Genomic DNA, 23311 nt, shown 5'->3' with positions numbered 1-23311 from the left:
CAAAAGCCAAGTGAAAGGAACTGTTATTTTTCCTTCTCCTGAGAGTGACTGCATTGCTAATTCATTCATTCATTCAATCATTCAGTCATTCCGTAAATACGTACTGAATATCTACTCTGTTCTAGGTACAGTGCTAATTACGGAGATGCAGTGATGAAAAAATCTGATCCCTATCCTTACGGAAGGAGAACTGATAAAAACAGTCACACAATTAATTCTATAATTTACACTTAGGATGAGTGATTTCTTAGGAAGGTACTGGGAGCCAAGGAGCAGAGGCCCAGGACCCAGCAGCGTCTTGGTGATGGAATCAGACTGACCTGAGCGTGAATGCTGGTTTAGCATTTACTGGCTGGGTGGCTAGGGGTAAGTTACTTCATGTCTCTGGGCTCTATCTCCTCTTCAGATCAGGGATAACAACCATACTGTAAGGCTGCTGTGAAGATTTCATGATATAACAAATAGTACCTGATCTGATCCACAGTGCATGTTCAATCAATACTACCTCCTTTCTCTCTCTCACATTAACCCTTCTCTGAAGCTGTCCAGAAGAATATAATTATCTGCTGACAGAATCAAGTTCCATATCCCAAAGTCCTTTTACCCTTTTCTTTGCTTATTCTCTTAGTTCAGAAGTCCCTAAGAGGAGATAATCAATAAATGTGTACACAACATCTCCCACATGACAGGCACTAGAGTCCTGGACTCTATTTCTTGTACCATTTCCAGTCAATGGTGGCTGCTAAGAGACGTTTGTGGCCAAACATACACTCCATGAAAAGTGTTGCTCTTCACAACCAAAAATGTCAGCAAAAACCAAGAAAAGATAAGCTCCAAGAAGTAATGCTCCCTAGCCCTTGGCCACAACTCAAGAGAGGTTAAGACTAGAATTTTAGGAAAGCTGAAGGACAAAGGGAAAGAAAGGACCATCAAAAGCAGTATCTCTGTGGCACCAGGCATTGAACTTGGAACTTTACATGTAATAGTTCACTTGTTCCTCCCACTTTCCTTTATTAGATAAGGAGGCTTGAGAATATAAGTAAGTATCCCAAGGTCCCAGAGTGGTGGAGCCCAGTGTCTGGCTGTCTCCAAAACTCATGTTCTTTCCACTACAGCAGACTATATCATATTAACAACCCCTTCGTTATTGCTTGTTTCAATTTGCAATGCAGCAATTTAGTCATTTTAAATTAATCCTTGAAAACCTGCCAAGAGATTAAAATGCAAATTTCAACATGGCTAGAGCTCAATAGCGATTCTATGTCAAAAATCACACAAATTGGTCCTACAAAAGTTCAGATTCTCCTTAGAGGAAAAGCTTTCCTGCTTCATTTCATACTTGAAATATGAAAAATCATTTCTTTTCCTTTTTCCATTCCTCATGAATATCAAAAGTCAACAGCAGGGACGCAGGGGGGTATAATGGAAACAAAATGTTTTGGTTCCTTACAAACCTGGGTCACTACACCCCATTTGGAAGCAGACCTTGTGCTATAACCTCAGGCCTGTGAGCCCTGGGTCCCCACATGTAAAATGAGGCTCACGTCTACCTCTCACAGAATAGCTGTAAGGATTTAAATGGAACCATGTATGTTAGGAGTCTGGCAGATTGTTTTTATTATTCTCACTTAGAAACAAACAAGGCCAGCCTTTTACTGGTCTGCAAAGGAAGATTTAGGGGACAATGGGTCATACACAGGGAATTGGTTCATTAGTGGCAAAACCAGCAGAGGGAATGCAAATTTTTTTAAATGGCGGGGGCAGGGGAGGTAGCATACAGTGCAAACAGGAATTGGAGGTGGGGTTATGAAGAAGATAAATTTTTTTTTTCCTACACTATTTCTAATCTCAGTAATTGTGGTTTTGAAAATTGAGAAACTGTCAGGACTTTCAGGTACCTTAAAGTTCTTGAGTAATTCTCAGTCCTTAAAATTAAAAAATAGAAAGATGAACTTAACCTAGGCAATAATTGTTATTATAACATTGTTATAATAGCAAAACATTAGAGACAATCTAAATGTCTGTTAGTAGGTGAAACATAGTTAAAATATGTGGGGATTTCCAGTAAAATATGGTGGATTAAACATATGTATTTGTTTAATACATATTTTCTCTCTCCTGATACCATGCAATCCTCACCACCCCCTGCCAGGAAAAGTCACAATGAAATAATTTTAAAAGATGTAAACCTCAAAGAACAGGAGAAAAGATAGTAATGGAAGAGAGATGTCAAATTTTTTGGAAGCCAGATGTTATTAAATAAATGGTTCTCAACCTGGGTCATTCGCCCCAGTGGGCTTCTGGCAATGTCTGAAGATATTTTTGGTTGTCACAGCTGGTGGGGGGGGTACCATCTTACAGTGGGTAGAGAGAGCCCAGGGATGCTGTTAAACACCCCACAACATACAAAACGATCCTGCACAACAAAGAATGATCTGGTTCCAGGTATCAAGAGTGTCAACCGAAACTTTAGTTGAGAAACTAAAGAAGAATGACTTGGCAGCCCAGAAAAGGCTGGGCCCGGGGCACAGGGCAGCAAGCATCCAACCCAACTTACACCACAGAACTCCAAAAAAGTTCAGGAACTGCAGACACCGAGCACCTCTAAAGGCTAGGGGAAGGGTGCCGATAAAAAGAAGAGTAATTCGATCCCAAGATTCTCCTCTCCCACCTCACTCAGCTAGTCAACTGGCCTTTTGGCACCCCTCCTGAGGAAAAACTGTTTACTTTCTAGTAACCAGAAAGGTTTGGGAACACTAGGTACAGCTGAGGACAGGGGATAAAGAATTAAACAAAAAATGGGAGGGGAGCTTAAAGTACACATGCTAAATGTTCATACCCTATAACTTACCACCCCACTCAGCTCCCAGAACACGTGTTATGAAGCTTGCAGTCACTGGCAAGAGAAAACTGACTAGTCCAAAAGAAAAGATTCTGATATTGACATTTAAAATCCTCCCCTCGTCCCCAGTAGCCAGGCCTCTAAGCCATGATCTACAGTAAAGCCCACCAGGTAACAAGCCCCATTCATGAACACAGAGCTTCCAATTAGCTTTTTAAGGCCTCACTCAGATAGGATTGGGCACCTATTTGAGGAAAGGCCTCTACAATCAAAGATACAGAACAAAACAAACAGAAGAGAGGACCTCTAAGCAAGAAAACAATGCAAAGAGAAGAAAAAAATTTTAAATTTATGAATAACAGTGTCAAAGCAATAAGAAGAAATGTTGTACCCATGAAACAAGATGCCATTAAAAAATGAATAATCTATTGTACAACACCAAAAAGCTCTTGGATATTAACAGTGATGGCAGAAGTAAAGAATTCAAAAGGGTGGAAAGATTAGTTGAAGAAAGTAGAAAGAAGACCAAAAGAGACATGGAAAATAGAAAAGTTATGAAAATTAAAGGATCAACACTAGGAAGCTTAACATGCCACCATAGAGACCCCAGAGAAAGAAAAGAGAAAAAAATAAAGAATTTTTTCAAAGAAATAATGTGAGAACATTTCCCAGCTCTAAAGGACATGAATTTTCAGACTGTATGGGTCCACCAAATATCCAGCACAGTAGATGAAAATGGACCCATAGCAAGGCAAATCACTGTACAATTTCAAGATACTAGAGACAAATAAAGGATCCAAAAAAAACCCCACCCAAAATAAAAACAAAAAAAGACCCCAGCAATCAGAACGGATCAAGACTTCTAAGCTTCAACGTGAAATCTAGAAGTCAATGGAGCTATGTCTTCAAAGCTCTGAGGGTAATTCCCAACCCTATCTAGAGTAGAATAAAGTCATTCGCAGTCATGCAAGGTCTAAACATGTTGCCCCCAACACTGTCAGGAAACTACTGGAAAATGTTTCACCAAAATAAAGGAATAAGATAAGTAGTAAGATGTGAAATCCAGGAACTCTTATTTGACAAAAGTATAAGAAAGAAAACATATCATAATCTATCATATGATTCAGCTTGCTCATTGAAATGTAAACATTAACTTTTGATTTAAATTTTTTCCTGAAGACAGAGAAAGGATGGGGGAGGGGAAACGTGAGTGAGAAAAGGATACTTTATGTATATGTGTGTTTCTGGGGGAGAGGGGATCAGAGGTAATAAAAGACCTAAATTCATCTTCCATGAGAAAGTCAATAACTGTTATCTGAAACAGAAAAATTAAGAACAGCAATATGAGCATGTCAGGTAAACACATGGAGAGAAATACTACAACTGCTAAAAACCTGAAGGTAGCTGCCTCTGGGGAACGGGAATAAAGGAAAATTTGGAAACTTCATCAACAATTATGTGATACTACATGTTTGTTTAAGCCGTTAATATGTATTACTTTCATAAGAATAAAATACCATTAAATAAAAATATCACTTAACATAGATGAAAGATATGAACAGTTTTGAGAGTACATTAAAAAAATAAGTTGCCAAACAGTATGAATAGTACTGTTTTATGTCTAAAAAAATGTCTACAACACACAAGGATTCATACATTTAACATGTAAATTCATAGAGAAAGGTCTGAAATGACACTCATCAAACTCTGGATGGAGAATGGGATTGGGGTGGGGGAGGGATGGTGGGGCTGGGATGGTGGTAATGTGGGACCTTTCACTTTTTTTAACATGTACTTCTGAATTGTTTGATTTTTTTAACAACAAAGATATTTGTAAAGAATTTTTCATAACACAGGTAAATTTTCATAATACATTGTCATAGAAAAAGCAGGTATAAAGGTATATAATTGATATGATCCTCCCCCATTGTGTTTTTTAAAATGTAGCTTCCAAGCTTTAAAAAAAAAAAAATCAAAAGAACCCTTTTATCTCAAACAAAATATTACTGAATTCCCAATTTAAGTAGATAGAAATGAACCTGCTCTGAATAAAGCAGAAGCATCCATGCCCTGGTGGGTCAGCCGTTTAGCTCCCTCAGTCCTTCCCATGTCCCAAAGAACCTCAGGCAGGGCTCCAGGTAGAACGACTTGAAAACTACTACTATCACAGAAATGAAGAAAAGAAAAACTCAGAACATGACTTTCTCAGGGATTACAATGATTTTTTCTTTTGCTTCTTTTTTTTTTTTTTTTTTTTTTGCGGTATGCGGGTCTCTTACTGCTGTGGCCTCTCCCGTTGCGGAGCACAGGCTCCAGACGCGCAGGCCCAGCGGCCATAGCTCACGGACCCAGCTGCTCCGCAGCACGTGGGATCCTCCCGGACCGGGGCACGAACCCGCGTCCCCTTCATCGGCAGGCGGACTCTCAACCACTGCGCCACCACGGAAGCCCTCTTTTGCTGCTTATAATACACATATATACATACCATTCCTATGACTTGGAATGGTTTAAACAGTAATAATATCTGTTCCTTACCATGCCTATATAACCAACTAAACCTGACACATTCATAGCCGCGAGGGGTGGAGAAGGTCAATAGAACTCCATTAATCTTTCCAAGTTATGATTCTATACTCATATTTCCTATTTCTTAGGGTGACTTGGATCAGTTACATTTTTCTAGAAAATTTTATATTATCACAATTTTCAAATTTATTGCATACGTCTAAGATTATTTTGTTGTTTTTAGAAATTTAGTTTTTAAAAAGTCTATTTTTCAATTTTACTTTAACAATATTTTCTAACTAATTACATTGTAACTTATTCTTCAAGTTCGGATTTTTTTATCGCTATCCTTCTTCTGGCTTCTTGAATTGCAAGTCAAGTTCATAATTTTCTAAAGTTATTATTTATAATGAAAGCATCCAAAGCTATGAATTTTCACAAGAGTAGTTTTGGCCAAATCTGTTAGGTTTTTGTTGTTCAGTGTTCTCACTAATTATTCGATAATTATTATTACCTAAATAATATCCAATTTCAATGTTTTATCTTCTTTGACCGAACCACTCCTTCAAGTAGATGAATATTTTTTAAATCTTTATTCATCATTAATTTCTAGGTTTATTTCATTGTAATAAAAGACAGTGGCCTGTAAGAGTTTGAGTTTTCCTGTTTTGAATTCTTCAGTGCAATCTAGCACATAATCAATTTTTTTTTTTTTTTTTTTTTTGTGGTATGCGGGTCTCTCACTGCTGTGGCCTCTCCCATTGCGGAGCACAGGCTCCGGACGCTCAGGCTCAGCGGCCATGGCTCACGGGCCCAGCCGCTCCACGGCATGTGGGATCTTCCCGGACCGGGGCACGAACCCGTGTCCCCTGCATCGGCAGGCGGACTCTCAACCACTGCGCCACCAGGGAAGCCCCATAATCAATTTTTATAAATGTTCCATGCCACAGCCCTGGCTTCTGCTCTTTCTGCAGGACTTTTCCAGTTCTTTTTGGGTTCCTTCATTGTCTACACCCTCTTGACTGCTCAATAACCATCTCCTTTACGTTGCAGAAATTCCTCAAATTTTCTAGCTCATGGTGGCTCCTTCTGCCATTACGTGGACATTTTTCTCCTTAATTTTATAGTTCTCTTATCATTTCAATGGAATTTTTTGAGAGATGAAAGGTAAAATTATGGGCTCAAAGTGTAAAACAATATATAAGAACTCAGTTTCTAGTATCAGAAAGATCAATGTTTGAATTCCAGTTCTACCATTTCTGTGCTGTAGGACCTTGAATATGTTACTTAAGTTTTCAGGACCTCTGTTTCCTTATATAAAATAATAATTAGGGTACTGACTACCTAAGCTTATTATGAGAGGTAAATGAGAAAATACAGGTAAAGCATTGAATACCTTATTTGACAAGCACTAGTACTCAATGAACATTAGCTATTGTTGTTAAAATGGTAACTGTGGTGTGGATTTTTTTATTACTTAATGTCAAACCAAAAAAAAGCAATATTTTCCACCAGAGCCTAATCACATAGATAGTAAACTTTGTGAATATCTTCGACAATCCCAGCTTATTAAGACTGTTACCTAATCACAACACTATAGCCTAACTTCATTAATTAAATGTGATTACCTGACTTATTCCAGTACTTTAAAAAAGTAATCAAGTACATACCCAAAAGAATCAAAAGGATTGAACACAAAGTTCAATCTGTACACCAAAGTTCAAAGCAGCATTATTCACAATAGCCTAAAGGTGGAAGCAACCCAAGCGTCCATCGACCGATAAATGAAACGTAGTATGTTACGTATATATAATGAAATATTATTCAGCCTTAAAAAAAGAAGGAAATTCTGACACATGCTACAACATGGATGAACCACAAAGGCATTATGCTAAGTGAAGTACACCAAACACTAAAGGACAAATATTGTAAGATTCTACTTAAATGAGGTGCCTAGAGTAATCAAATTCATAGAGACAGAAAGAATAGTGGTTGCCAGGTGATGATGGGAGGAGGAGGGAAATGAGTTGTTGTTTAAAGGGTTATTTAATGGCCACAGAGTTTCAGTTGGGAAAGATGAAAAAATGGAGATGGATGTTGGTGACAGTTGCACAACAATGTGAATGTGTTTACCAATGAAATATATACTTAAAGACGGTTAAAACAGTAAATGTTACATTATGTACATTTTGCCACAATTTAAAAAGCAACCAAGTGCCTTAGTGGTGGTGATTCTATATTTAATTCTACGTAGTACTATTCACAATCCGAGTAAAACATTTTGAAAATACGTCTTAAGCCTAGGCTAGATAACGTCATTCGGCTTGTTCAGAGGGCAAATATTACCCTCTGCTCCCTCAGACTCAAGTTCACTGCTAAGTCTTTAAGAGGTGGGGATGGGGGTCCTCACACTTCTACCAACAATTACTTTTACTTTCTTAAAAGTCAATATAGAAATGTAGTAGGAAAATAATTTTACTTGAGTATATCTACCCTAATAAAGAAATCTTTATATGGCAAGTTCTTTACATAGAAGCATTTTATTTACAACAGCAAAAACTAAAAACCCCTAAATTCACAACAGCGAGGAAATAGCTAAATAAGCTACATAGCAAATTGAATATTATGCAGCCAACAAAAATGACTGTGAATGAAATGGCAAAATGCTTATGTAATAGGTGATTCTAACTATGTAAATAATACATTCTAAAAAGACTACAATGAGACATCAACATGTTAATAGGTGATTACCTTTGAGAAGTATGAATAATGATCTTTCCTTGTCTTTATACTTTCTATATTTTTAAAATATTCTCTATTTGGTTTTACTTTCATAATGCATTATTTTTATAATGGGAAAATATATCCTTTTATTTTCTTTCAAAATTAGTAAAAAAAACAAAGAGGAATAAAAATTTAATCCACCCCTGCCCAAGTACTCACATTCTCAGGGATGCTGGGAAGTTCTCTGGTGTCAGGCACAGTAAAATAAGAATGCTGGAAAAGAAAAACAAAAGCTATTTATTTCTGCAAAAGTATGTAACAAGCACATTATTCAGAAATCAGGTAAATGATCTGAAGATAATTCCTCACTCAGATGAAGAAACAGAGTTTCCCTCATAGAGAACAGTCTATGGAATATTTCCTTAGGATAATGTTGGATTAAAGCCAGATGCATTAAATCATTCGTTTGGTAGATGGAGTTCTTTTCTATGAAAGAGGAACTTCTTTGAGATACAAAAGAACAGCTCAAGGAAGTTAAAGGCCAAATTCTTTTACGATGTTTGCAGGTTTCTGAACACATGAAAGCTACAGACTTCATAATTTATTGTTCGGTGAGGCAAGTGGACACTGGGGACCAAATATCACTAGGTTCACTTAGGAATGGTCTTTACCAACCAAACCTGCCATTTCATTTCAGCACCTGAGATTATATCCATCTACAAGCTGCGGGCCAAATCTGCCCCGAAGGCCCAAGGGATGTTAAGGACAGCTCCAGTGGAAGGACTGCTGCCCTGAGACACTGCAGATGGCTAACAGTGGAGAAAGTCTCTCCACTATGCATGCTCTGCAAATAAGCCTCCTGACTTCCAGTGCAAATTCCAGTGAAGGGAGCTGGAGACTCAGTGGAGTTGAAAACCTGACCTGTTCAGAGAACTTTCAAGGAGGCATCTCCATGTTTGTAACAAGCATGTGTCTCTGAGTTAAATGAAAACAGGCTGAACTGATGACACCTCCTCCGTGCTACTAAAGACTCAGAGAACAATGGCAAGCAGGAATGGAAAGAGCCTGGTGCTGGCCAATTAAAGAAGGGATTGTGCAAAGGCCAGGAAGGGTCACATACAGAGAAAGTCAGCTTAGCCATGGCCAAAGTTCAAACCTAGACCCCCAAGTGACATTTCAGGAAGTTCTCCCCACTCCCCATTCTTGGATAATTGCAAAATAAGTAGGTCTCTGGAAAAATGAGTTGTACAGGCTTCCTGAAATGAAAGGCCTGGGGGACAACTGCAATAACGAAAATGGCAACAATAACAGTATAAGCTATTTGTCTAATATTCAGCAGATATTTATGAACACCTGCTGCATGGAAGGCTTTATACCAGGTACTTTATAAATAGTATCTCTAATTTCCACAGCAAAATTTAAGATAGATATTATGTCCATATTACAAATGGGTAAATTAAGGCTTAGAGAGGTAAAGTGACTTAAGGTCATACAGCTAGTAGGTGACAGAACTAGGATTGAAACCAGGTCTGCATAACTAGAGCTATGCTCTTTCCACGATAACAGACTGTTATACCTGTGCTTTTTAATGAGAAAATTATAGCTAAAGCCATTTGAATTAAACTAATAAACTGAAAAGTAAAAAGAAAAAAAAATTAAAAGATAACTTAAAAAACACCCCCTGCAGTGCACTATTCCAAAATCTGTGGGTTTGTGTCAAAACATTATCTATGAAGTATTATGACAGAGATTATGTAGCATATTAGTTATGGGAAACTAACTGGAAACTAGTTAATTAATTCAAGTCAACAATGAGGATTAAAATAATAAAAGTAAAATACAGGTTAAATTTGATGCCATGAGATACCAAATTCTATACCAAATGGCTAAAAGGGAGTCCCAGGAAATGTTCAGTAATGGAAGTCCACATGGTGATGGAGTTACAGAATAAGGATCGGCACAGTGAGGGAGAAAGGACAGGGACCACAGAGTCAGACACTTAATAGTTATGTGATCTTAGGCCACTTCACTTAATAGCTCAGAACCTCAATTTTTTAACCTGTAAATGGGAATTGTAATACCTACTTCAGAACTGCTGTGAAGAATAAATGTTATATATGTGAAGTGCCTAGCATTCCATAAATGGTATTTTAATAGAAAATTATTATTACTCTCTCAACTGTTCGTTTATATTCCTATTTTTCTCAATCACCTATAGAAGACACACAGAAACATTCTCTCGTGACTCAAGACAGAAAGTCCAAGACTGCCATTTTTCAATTTTTCAGGCTCTATAATACAGTTGAGACTAACCCTTCAGAAATGCAACATGGAGAGAGGAATTCCTTGTGAAGAGGAAAGAAGAAAATATCTGCCTTTACAAATGCAACAGATTGTAAATAGTGAGCCTACTCAATTCCAAAACCAACTACTCCCCAGGCTGTCCTTTGAGATTCTGTCTTGCTCCATCGCCCATGAAATGCTGGGACCAGAGGAGGTCAGAAACATTCCTAGAAACCACTGGCATGAAACAGCTGCAACTCGCCCCCACCCCCAACAGTTCTTCCTGCCCCTGCGATGGCTTGTCCTTGAGGCCTGGCAGCCACTCAAAGGAAGGAGAGGCCCTTCCTCCCCAGTAGCTGGTGACCCACCCAGGCTACTCCCCAGCTACCTGTCAGATGTCATTACAGACTGAAACGGTGAGATCAAGCTGCTTAGGAAAAGGGACAGAGACAAAGGCAAAGTTGCTTCGCTATGCGGCAATGACTGGGGCAGGTTTAAAGCTCATTTCTTCATCTTTTCCAGACACCCTTCCTTACACAAATTTCTGGAAAAAGGTTTCTTTCCTTCCTATGCTCCATTAAAATGAGCAAAAACCTCTACCAGTTCCTTCTTTCCTCCCTTTCTTTCAACACTCATGGCCTAGTGGAAAGAACATAGGCTTGGAAGTCAGCCCTGGGTTTAAAAGCCCCGATCTCACTTATTAACCACACGACCTTGGATGGGCAAGAATCTTTTTCTCTCTAAGCCTCAACTATGAAATGAGAATGCTAATATCTATTTGTAGAGTTGTTTTGAACACTAGAGATGCATACTTGGCATAAATTAGGAACTTAGTATATAAAAGATCTATTATTAGTTATTGGCAGTAATATTGCTTTCAATGTGATCATCATGAAAAAACCCCCCTATATGTTCATTTTCTTTAAGAGGGAAAATACCAAGTTAATTACCACTGAATACCAACACTGTACCTGGTTCTACTGAAGCTGAAAGACAACACTTCTTAAACATTCAGACCCCACAACATGGGGGAAATAGCCCCTGGATAATCAATAGCTGGTCAAAGGGGATCCATCTGAGAATTCTGATGAAGGTGGTGACAAGGGTTTGACCTAGAGAACTGCAGTAACTGAAATATGGAAAAGAGCTCCTTATCTGATGCCTTATCTGACAGATGAGGAAATTGAGACCCACGAAGTTAAAGGTTTTGATTAAGATCACTCAGGTCATTGGCAAAACTATGACTTGGGGATCGAAATCTCCCAATTTGTAATTCAGAGGCTTTTCCACCCTGGCACACTACAGACCACATAGCATGTACATAGAAGAGTTCAAGGAAACGATCTGGCCAGGAACTGTGCTAGACAGTCTCTATCCCTGTCCTTGAGGGCGTACAGTCCAGTGGCGGAGACAGGAAAACAGGTTGTTCCAACGTGTTTTGTGACTAAGTACTGCAAAGTGTACAAGCTGCTTGGGGCAAAAAAAGAAAACCTTAGCTAAGGGGGGTTACCCTGGTAAACAGGGGAAAGGCGGTGAAGGTTCAGGGGTGGCAGGATGGGCTTCAGTGAAGGGGCAGACACAGCAGTGCTAGGGGGGCAAAGCATGAGGCAAGGAGCCCCACAGGGGCTGAGGAGGCAGGGGTCAGCCATCCCATTCCAAGCCCAGCAACTGCCATTCAGGAGATGATAGCGACGGGATGACAGCCAGGAAGAGAGGAGCCTGGGGGCATTTGGGATCCCAGAGAAAGAAAGAAATACATCTCCCTGGCCTGTCTTGAGGTCTCAGAGTACTTGGAGGTGGGGAAGGTGCGGATGACAGAAGACAATCCCATTTGGCTCTTTCTTACTGTTAATAATGGAAAGGTTTCTCAGTGATTGCTAATATTATGCCGCCACTTACCACGCTGAGATGAACAGATACTCCTGGGTCAGGGATAGGAAGTTTGTGCAGAGTTTCAAGAAGCTCATTCCACTGACTCTCCTGAAAGAAATAAAAGGCCTAAGTAACAAAGGCAGGGCTGAGCCCTTAGTCAGAGACCTGCAGGGAGGTCTGGGCACACAACAGAAATAGGTTTGATATTCAAGTAGGGTTGGACAAAAGACACTGCTTAGGCTCAATAAAAGAGCCAAACAGATCCGCCCACACCAAGTTTGACATTTTCTACTTAGTGAGACACCTACCATGACCGCCTTTTATGGATCATATACCATAAGCTCTCAGCAAATCTATCCTCTCAACTCCATAGCAACAACTTTTAAATGCAAACAACCCCAGCTTACAGGGCGGGGGTGGTAGGGAGAAATAACGATGACACTATAGATCTTGTCTTCATCATCATTACCCTCAATTAATTTTATTGAGTGTTCACTGGATACACAGCAGCCTCCAATTATGGAAAGTTAAAAATGAACTACTACAACAGCATGGAATACAGGATGGTGGCTGTGCATTTTAATTAGTGAAACTGAGCCACAAAATGAAATGCAAAGCAGTACAAATTCTTCGACTGAAAACAGGTTCACCTTTAAAATGCTCAAAAGAACACTGTTTACGGAATTATCCAAAAGCTGTTTCTCCCACCCTGTGGAATTCTCTGTGCTGATAAAACAGTAATAAACTTACATTTGTACCCATTTGGTAGGTGTTTGAGCCTCACAACTACCTCACTTTACAGGTTGAAAACTAAGGCTCCGAAGGGTAAAGGAACTTGACTCAAATCATCCAGCTGGTAAGTTGCACAGCCAGGAGCTAATCACAGGTTTCTGTGTTCAAACCCGGAGCCCTCTCCCCTGTTCCACAGCTGTCTTTGTTAGTGAATTTAAAGGAGAGGGAAAAGAGGATGGGCCCAAAGTAAAATCCTCTTTCAATCTGAATTCATAAGTTACTCAAATTTCTCAGGGGGTAGAAATGAACGTGTGCAGGTACACAAGTTTAATTTTGCTCTGAAACAATCTCAAATTTACAGAATAATCACACGACAGTACAAAAAAACTTTATTTCCATTTGAGAGTTACCCACATTATGTCCCAACATCCATAAATAAAAAGGACATTCTCCTACATAACAACAATTAATCATCAAAATCAGGAAATTAACACTGAAACAACATTACCATCTAATCCTCAGATCCCACCAAGTGTTGCCAACTGTGCCAATAATGTCCTTGGATAGCAAAATTATCCAGTTCAGAATCACATGTTGCCTTCAAATGCTGTGACTCTCTAGTTTTCGTCAGGAACAGCTCCTAAGTCTTTCCTGGATTTGTATGAACCTGACAGTGAGACCAACCATTTTGTAAAATAACACTCACTTGTTTGATGTTTTCTATTGATTCAGATTTCAATTCATCCCATTTCTGATGATGTTCACTTTAATCATTTGATTAATTCACCTGAGGTCTCTATTGTGCGATCACTCATTTTCCCTAAAGTGAATCAGCTATACATATACATATATCCCCTCTTTTTTGGATTTCCCTCCCATTTAGGTCACCACAGAGCATTGAGTAGAGTTCCCTGTGCATAGGTTCTCATTAGTTATCTATTTTATACACAGTAGTGTATATATGTCAATCCCAATCTCTCAATTCATCCCACCATCCCTTCCCCCGCTGGTATCCATTTGTTTGTTCTCTACATCTGTGTATCTGTATTTGCTTTACAAATAAGTTCATCTGTACCATTTTTCTAGATTCCACATATAAGTGATATTATATAATATTTGTTTTTCTATTTCTGACTTACTTCACTCTGTATGAGTCTCTAGGTCCATCCACGTCTCTGCAAATGGCATGATTTCATTCCTTTTTAAGGCTAATATTCCACTGTATAAATGTGCCACATCTTCTTTATCCATTCCTCTGTTGATGAACATTTAGGTTGCTTCCATGTCCTGGCTATTGTAAATAGTGCTGCAATGAACACGGGGGTGCATGTATCTATTTTCAGTTTTTTAAGGAACCTCCATACTGTTCTCCATAGTGGCTGTACCAATTTACATTCCCAACAACACTGTAGGAGAGTCCCCTTTTCTCCAAACCCTCTCCAGCATTTACTGTTTGTAGATTTTTTGATGATGGCCATTCTGAATGGTGTGAGGTGATAACTCATTGTAGTATGTATGTATGTATGTATGTATGTATTTATTTATAGCTGTGTTGGGTCTTTGTTGCTGTGCGCGGGCTTTCTCTAGTTGCGGCGAGCAGGGGCTACTCTTCGTTGCGGTGTGCGGGCTTCTCTTGTTGCGGAGCATGGGCTCTAGGCACGCAGGCTTCAGCAGCTGTGGCTCAAAGGCTCTAGAGGGCAGGCTCAGTAGTTGTGGTGCACGGGCTTAGCTGCTCTGTGGCATGTGGGATCTTCTAGGACCAGGGCTCGAACCCATGTCTCCTGCATTGGCAGGGGGATTCTTAACCACTGCGCCATCAGGGAAGCCCCCTCATTGTAGTTTTGACTTGCATTTCTCTAATAATTAGTGATGTCGAGCATCTTTTCATGTGTTTGTTGGCCATCTCCATATCTTCTTTGGAGAAATGTCTATTTAGTTAGGTCTTCTGCCTATTTTTTGATTGGGTTGTTTGTTTTTTTGATATTGAGCGGCATGAGCTGTTTGTAAATTTTGGAGATTAATCCCTGTCAGCTGATTCGCTGGCAAATATCTTCTATTCTGAGGGTTGTCTTTTTGTCTTGTTCATAGTTTTGTGTGCTGTGCAAAAGCTTTTAAGTTTAATTAGGTCCCATTTGTTTATTTTTGTTTTTATTTTCATTACTCTAGGAGGTGGGTCGAGAAAGATCTTGCTGCGATTTATGTCAGTGTTCTGCCTATGTTTTCCTCTAAAAGTTTTATAGTTTCTGGCCTTACATTTAGGTCTTTAATCCATTTTGGGTTTGTTTTTGTGTATGGAGTTAGGGAACGTTCTAATTACATTCTTTTACATGTAGCTGTCCAGTTTTCCCAGCACCACTTATTGAACAGGCTGCCTTTGCTCCATTTTTTATTCTGGCCTCCTTTGTCATAGATTAGGTGACCATAAGTATGTGAGTTTATCTCTGGACTTTCTATCCTGTTCCATTGATCTATATATCTGTTTTTGTGCCAGTTCCATACTGTCTTGATTACTGTAGTTTTGTAGTATAAAGTCGGGGAGCCTGATTCCTCCAGCTCCATTTTTCTTTCTCAAGATTGCTTTTGCTATTCGGGGTCTTTTGTGTTTCCATACAAACTGTAAATTTTTTTGTTCTAATTCTGTAAAAAATGGCCTTGGTAATTTGATAGGGATGGTACTGAATCTGTAGATTGCTTTGGGTAGTATAGTCATTTTCACAATATTGATTCTTCCAATCCAAGAACATGGTATATCTCTCCATCTGTTGGTATCATCTTTAATTTCTTTCACAGTGTCTTATACTTTTCTGCATACAGGTCTTTTGTCTCCCTAGGTAGGTTTATTCCTAGATATTTTATTCTTTTTGTTGCAGTGGAAAATGGGAGTGTTTCCTTAATTCCTCTTTCAGATTTTTCATCATTAGTGGATAGGAATGCAAGAGATTTCTGTGCATTAATTTTGTATCCTGCAACTTTACCTAATTCATTGATCAGCTCTAGTAATTTTCTGGTGGCATGTTGAGGATTCTCTATGTACAGTATCATGTCATCTGCAAACAGTGACAGTTTTACTTCTTCTTTTCCAATTTGTAATCATTTTATTTCTTTTTCTTCCCTGATTGCCATGGCTAGGACTTCCAAAACTATACTGAATAAGAGTGGCAAGAGTGGACATCCTTGTCTTGTTCCTGATCTAAGAGGAAATGCTTTCAGTTTTTCACCACTGAGAATGATGTTTGCTATGGGTTTGTCATATACGGCCTTTATTATGCTGAGGTAGGTTCTCTTTATGCCCACTTTCTGGAGAGTTTTTATCATAAATGGGTGTTGAATTTTGGCAAAAAATTTTTCTGTATCTATTGAGATGATCATATGGTTTTTATTCTTCACTTTGTTAATATGATGCACTGATTGATTTGTGTATATTGAAGAATCCTTGCATCCCTTGGATAAATCCCACTTGATCATGGTGCATGATCCTTTTAATGTGTTATTGGATTCTGTTTGCTAGTATTGTGTTGAGGATTTTTGCCTCTATGTTCACCAGAACATTATGGTCTGTGATTTTGTGTGTGTGTGTGTGATATCTTTGTCTGGTTTTGGTATCAGGGTGATGGTGGCCTCATAGAATGAGCTTGGGAGTGTTCCTCCCTCTGCAATTGTTTGAAAGAGTTTGAGAAGGAAAGGTGTCAGCTCTTTAAATGTTTGATAGAATTCACCAGTGAAGCCATATGGTCCTGGACTTTTGTTTGTTGGAAGATTTTTTAATCACAGTTTCAATTTCATTACTTGTGATTGGTCTGTTCATATTTTCTATTTTGTCCTGGTTCAGTCTTGGAAAGTTGTACCTTTTTAAAAATTTGTCTATTTCTTCCAGGTTATCCATTTCATTGGTGTAGAGTTGCTTGTAGTACTCTCTTATGATACTTTGTATTTCTGTGGTGTCAGTTGTAACTTCTCCTTTTTCACTTCTAATTTTACTGATTTGAGTCCTCTCCCTTTTTTGCTTGATGAGTCTGGCTAACCGTTTATCAATTTTGTTTATCTTCTCAAAGAACAGCTTTTAGTTTCATTGATCTTTGCTATTGCTTTCTTCGTTTCTATTTCATTTATTTCTGTTCTGATCTTATGATTTCTTTCCTTCTACTACCTTTGGGTTTCGTTTGTTCTTCTTTCTCTAGTTGCTTTAGGTGTAAGGTTAGGTTGTTTGAGATGTTTCTTGTTTCTTGAGGTGGTATTGTATTGCTATAAACTTCTGTCTTAGAACTGCTTTTCCTGCATCCCATAGGTTTTGGGTCATCATGTTTTCACTGTCATTTGTTTCTTTATTTCCTCTTTGATTTCAACAGTGATCCACTGGTTATTTAGTAGCATGTTGTTTAGCATCCATGTGTTTGTATTTTTTACAGCTTTTCTTTTTCCTGTAACTGATTTCTAATCTCACAGTGTTCTGGTCAGAAAAGATGCTTGATACAATTTCAATTTTCTTAAATTTACTGAGGCTTGATTTGTGACCCGAGATGTGATCGATCCTGGAGAATGTCCCATGTGCACTTGAGAAGAATGTGTATTCTGTTGCTTTTGGATGGAATGTGCTATAAATATCAAGTAAGTCTACCTTAATTGGTCTACTGTGTCATTTAAGGCTTGTGCTTCCTTATTAATTTTGTCTGGATGATCTGTCCATTGGTGTTAAGTGGGGTGTAAAAGTCCCCCACTATTACTGAGTTACTGTCGATTTCACCTTTTATGACTGTTAGCATCTGCCTTATGTATTGAGGTGTTCCTATGTTGGGTGCATTAATATTTACAATTGTTATATCTTCTTGGATTGATCCCTTGATCACTGCGGAGTGTCCTTCCTCGTCTCTTGTAACAGTCTTTATTTTAAAGTCTATTTTGTCAGATATGAGTATTGCTACTCCAGCTTTCTTTTGATTTCCATGTGCAAGGAATATCTTTTTCCATCCCCTCACTTTGTCTGTATGTGTCCCTAGGTCTGAAGTGGGTCTCTTGTAGACAACATATATACGCATCTTGTATTTTTTATCCATTCAGCCAGTCTGTGTCTTTCGGTTGGAGCATTTAATCCATTTACATAATTATCAATATGTATGTTCCTGTTGCCATTTTCTTAATTGTTTTGGGTTTGTTTTTGTAGGTCTTTTTCTTCTCTTGTGTTTCCTGCCTAGAGAAGATCCTTTAGCATTTGTTGTAAAGCTGGTTTGGTGGTGCTGAATTCTCGTAGCTTTTGCTTGTCTGAAAACCTTTTGATTTCTCTGTTGAATCTGAATGAGAACCTTGCTGGGTAGTCATCTTGGTTGTAGGTTTTTCCCTTTCATCACTTTAAATATATCCTGCCACTCCCTTCAGGCCTGCAGAGTTTCTGTTGAAAAATCAGCTGATAACCTTATGGGGATTCCCTTGTACATTATTTTTTGCTTTTCCCTTGTTGCTTTTAGTTTTTCTTTGTATTTAATTTTCGTTAGTTTGAATAATATGTGTCTTGGAGTGTTTCTTCTTGGGTTTATCCTGTTTGGGACTCTCCGTGCTTCCTGGATTTGGGTGACTATTTCCCTTCCCATGTTAGGGAAGTTTTCAACTATAATCTCTTCAAATATTTTCTCAGACCCTCTCTCTTTCTCTCCTTCTTCTGGGACACGTATAATTTGAATGTTCGTTTGTTTAATGTTGTCTCAGAGGTCTCTGAGACTGTCCTCATTTCTTTTCATTCTTTTTTCTTTATTCTGCTCCGTGGCAGTTATTTTCACTATTCTATCTTCCAGTTCACTTACCCATTCTTCTGCCTCAGTTATTCTGCTACTGATTCCTTGTAGTCTGTTTTAAATTTCAGTTATTGTGCTGTTCATCACTGTTTGTTTGTTCTTTAGTTTTTCTAGGTACTTGTTAAGTATTTCTTGTATCATCTCGATCTCTGCCTCCATTCTATTTCTGAGATCTTGGATCATCTTTACTATCATCACTCTGAATTCTTTTTCAGATAGATTGCCTATTTCCTCTTCATTTATTTGGTCCTGTGGGTTTTTACCTTGCTCCTTTGTCTGAAACATATTTCTCTGTCGTCTCATTTTGTCTAACTTACTGTGTTTGTGGTCTGCTTTCTACAGGCTGCGGGGTCTTAGCTCTTCTTGTTTCTGTTGTCTGCCCTCTGGTGGGTGAGGTTGGTCCAGGGGCTTGTGTAGGCTTCCTCGAGGGAGGGACTGGTGCCTGAGCTCTGGTGGGTGGAGCTGAGTCTTGTCCCTCTGATGGGCAGGGCTGCGTCAGGGGGTATTTTTTGGGGTGTCTGTGAGCTTAGCACGACTTTAAGCAGGCTGTCTGCTGATGGGTGGGGCTGTGTTCCTGTCTTGGTGGTTGTTTGGCCTGAGGCATCCAGCAGTGGAGCGTGCAGGCAGTTGTGAGATCTTAGATCTTGGTGGAGACCTCGTGAGAGCTCACCCCAATTAATAGTCCCTGGGGCCGGGAATTTTCTGGCAGTCCTGGACTTGGCGCTCCCACCCTAGGGGCTCAGGCCTGACCCCTGGCAGGGAAACTAAGACCCTGCAAGTTGCATGGCATGCCCCCCCCCAAAAAAAAAGGAAAGAAAAAAAGCAAAAGAAGAGAAACAGACAAACAAAACCCAAGACAAATGATAAAAACAAAACCAAACAAAAACAAGCAAGAAAAAAAAAGGCAAAAAACCCCCCAAAACAAGAAAACAAACAACTGAACCCCAAAATGAAAACAATGGAAAAAAAACTAATAAAAACAGAAAACAAAGAAAAACAAAACCAAAGAAACACGAAAGAGTAAAACAAAGATAGAAAAATAAAAAATATATTTTAAAACATTTTTCTTAAAGAACATATAAAAATAAAAACAGGGAGAGACCTTCAAGATGGCAGAGGTGTAAGAGTGGAGATCACCCTTCCTCCCCACATATACAACAGAAATACATCTACACGTGGAACAACTCCTATGGAACACCTACTGAACGCTGGCAGAACACCTCAGACTTCCCAAAAGGCAAGAAACTCTCCACGTATCTGGGTAGGGCAAAAGAAAAAAAAAAACAGAGACAGAAGAATAGAGACAGGACCTGCAACTCTGGGAGGGAGCTGTGAAGGAGGAAAAGTTTCCATACACTGGGAAGCCCCTTCACTGGCAGAGACAGGTGGTGGGCAGGAGGGAAGCTTCAGAGCCACAGGGGAGAGTGCAGCAATAGGTGTGCACAGGGCAAAGCGGAGAAATTCCTGCACAGAGGATTGGTGCTGACCAGCACTCATCAGCCAGACAGGCTTGTCTGTTCACTGGCCAGGGCGGGCGGGGGCTGGGAGCTGAGGCTCTGGCTTCAAAGATCAGATCCCAGGGAGAGGACTGGGGTTGGCTACATGAACGCAGCCTGAAGGGGGCTAGTGTGCCACAGCTAGCTCAGAGGGAGTCCGGGAAAAAGTCTGGAACTCCCTAAGAGGCAAGAGACCATTGTTTTGGGGTGGGCTAGGAGACGGGATACAAAGCACTGCCTAAATGAGCTCCAGAGATGGGTGCGAGCTGCGGCTATCAGCGCAGACACCAGAGACAGGCATGAAACGCTAAGGCTAGTGCTGCAGCCACCAAGAAGCCTGTGTGCAAGCACAGGTCTCTATCCACACCTCCCGCCTGGAAGCCTGTGCTCCCTGCCACTGCCAGGGTCCCATGATCCAGGGACAAGTTCCCCGGGAGAACACATAGCATGCCTCAGGCTGTTGCAACATCACATCGGCCTCTGCTGCCGCACGCTCACCCCGCGTTCCATACCCCTCCCTCCCTCTGGCCTGAGTGAGCCAGAGCCCCCTAATCGGCTGCTACTTTAACCCTCGCCTGTCTGAGCAAAGAACAGATATGCCCTCAGGTGACCTACATGCAGAGGTGGGGCCAAATCCAAAACTGAACCCCAGAAGCTGTGCGAACAAAGAAGAGAAAGGGAAATTTCTCCCAGAAGCCTCAGGAGCATCGGATTAAATCTCCACAATCAACTTGATGTACCTGCATCTCTGGAATACCTGAATAGACAAAGAATCATCCCCAAATTGAGGTGGTGGATATTGGGAGCAAATGTAGACTTGGGGTTTGCTTCCTGCATCTAATTTATTTCTGGTTTTATGTTTATCTTAGTTTAGTATTTAGAGTTTATTATCACTGGTAGATTTGTTTATTGATTTGGTTGCTCTCTTCCTTTTTTTTAATATATATATATATTTTTTCCTTTTTCTCTTTTTGTGAGTATGTGTATGCTCCTTTGTGTGATTTTGTCTGTATCGCTTTGCTTTTAACATTTGTCCTCGGGTTTTTTTTCTGTTTTTTTTTTAGTATAGTTTTTAGCGCTTGTTATCATTGGTGGATTTACTTTTTGATTTGGTTGCTCTCTTCTTTCTGTTTTCTCTTTTCTTTTTTTATTACTTTTTAATTTATTACTTTTTAATAATTTTTTTTAATTTTAATAACTTTATTTTAATTTTTTCTTTCTTTCTTTCTCCCTTTTCTTCGGAGCCATGTGGCTGACAGGGTCTTGTTGCTCCGGCTGGGTGTCAGGCCTGTGCCTCTGAGCTGGGAGAGCCGAGTTCAGGACACTGGTCCACCAGAGACCTCCCGGCTCCACATAATATCAAATGGCGAAAGCTCTCCCAGAGATCTCCATCTCAACGCTAAGACCCAGCTCCACTCAAAAACCAGCAAGCTACAGGGCTGGACACCCTATGCCAAACAACTAGCAAGACAGGAACACAACCCCACCCATTAGCAGAGAGACTGCCTAAAATCATAATAAGGTCACAGACACCCCCAGAACACACCACCGGACACGGTCCTGCCCACCAGAAAGACAAGATCCAGCCTCATCCACCAGAACACAGGCACCAGTCCCCTCCACCAGGAAGCCTACACAACCCACTGAACCAACCTTAGCCACTGGAGGCAGACACCAAAAACAACAGGAACTATAAACCTGCAGCCTGCTAAAAGGAGACCCCAAACACAGTAAGTTAAGCAAAATGAGAAGAGACAGAAACACACAGCAGATGAAGAAGCAAGGTAAAAACCCAGACCAAAGAAATGAAGAGGAAATAGGCAGTCTACCTGAAAAAGAATTTAGAGTAATGATAGTAAAAATGCTCCAAAATCTTGGAAACAGAATGGAGAAAATAGACAAAACGTTTAACAAGGACCTAGAAGAACTAAAGAGCAAACAAACAATGATGAATAACATAATAAATGAAATTTAAAATTCTCTAGAAGGAATCAATAGCAGAATAACTGAGTCAGAACGGATAAGTGACCTGGAAGATAAAATAGTGGAAATAAGTACTGCAGAGCAGAATAAAGAAAAAACAATGAAAAGAATTGAGGACAATCTCAGAGACCTCTAGGACAATATTAAACGCACCAACATTCAAATTATAAGGGTCCCAGAAGAAGAAGAGAAAAAGAAAGGGACTGAGAAAATATTTCAACAGATTATAGTTCAAAACTTCCCTAATATGGGAAAGGAAATAGTCAGTCAAGTCCAGGAAGTGCAGTGTCCCATACAGGATAAATCCAAGGAGAAACAGACCAAAACAGATATTAATCAAACTATCAAAAATTAAATTCAAAGAAAAAATATTAAAAGTAGAAAGGGAAAAACATACAAGGGAATCCCCATAAGGTTAAAAGCTGATCTTTCAGGAGAAACTCTGCAAGCCAGAAGGGAGTAGCAGGACATATTTAAAGTGATGAAAGGGAAAAACCTACAACGAAGATGACTCTACCCAGCAAGGATCTCATTCAGATTCAACAGATAAATCAAAACCTTTACAGACAAGCAAAGGCTAAGAGAATTCAGCACCACCAAACCAGCTTTACATCAAATGCTAAAGGAACTTCTCTAGGCAGGAAACACAAGAGGAGGAAAAGACCTACGATAACAAACCCAAAACAATTAAGAAAATGGTAATGGGAACACACATTATCGATAACTACCTTAAATGTAAATGGATTAAACGCTCCAACCAAGAGCCACAGACTGGCTGAATGGATCAAAAACAAGACCCGTATATATGCTGTCTACAAGAGACCCACTGCAGACCTAGGGACACACACAGACTGAAAGTGAGGGGATGGAAAAAGATATTCCATGCACATGGATATCAAAAGAAAGCTGGAGTAGCAATTCTCATATCAGACAATATAGGTTTTAAAATAAAGACTATCACAAGAGACAAAGGAGGACACTACATATTGATCAAGGGATCAATCCAAGAAGAAGATATAACAATTGTAAATATTTATGCACCGAACATAGGAGCACCTCAATACATAAGGCAAATGCTAACAGCCATAAAA

The 23311-nt window shown here is 39.6% G+C and overlaps 1 protein-coding gene across 9 annotated transcripts in view; it reads right to left on the bottom strand.

Annotated features, from left to right (window-relative positions):
* The window catches only part of DENND1A (DENN domain containing 1A), a 542106-nt gene that overhangs the window by 250077 nt on the left and 268718 nt on the right, over positions 1-23311 (bottom strand). For 7 of the 9 annotated variants that reach the window (XM_027104912.1, XM_027104915.1, XM_027104916.1 and 4 more), the window contains 2 exons: positions 12254-12334; positions 8291-8344 (listed from right to left, as the gene is read on the bottom strand). In XM_027104912.1, coding sequence (XP_026960713.1) covers positions 8291-8344; positions 12254-12334 — 135 coding nt within the window. The remainder of the gene's footprint in view (positions 1-8290; positions 8345-12253; positions 12335-23311) is intronic. The other 2 variants (XM_027104910.1, XM_027104913.1) reach the window with 1 other exon arrangement.

This window comes from Aethalodelphis obliquidens, unplaced genomic scaffold (genome assembly GCF_003676395.1).
Source record: "Aethalodelphis obliquidens isolate GAN/ISIS:26980383/991018 unplaced genomic scaffold, ASM367639v1 scaffold7, whole genome shotgun sequence".
NCBI classification, from domain to species: domain Eukaryota; kingdom Metazoa; phylum Chordata; class Mammalia; order Artiodactyla; family Delphinidae; genus Aethalodelphis; species Aethalodelphis obliquidens.
The sequence above is the reverse complement of the archived record's forward strand: the minus strand, read 5'-3'. Positions and strand labels throughout refer to the sequence as shown.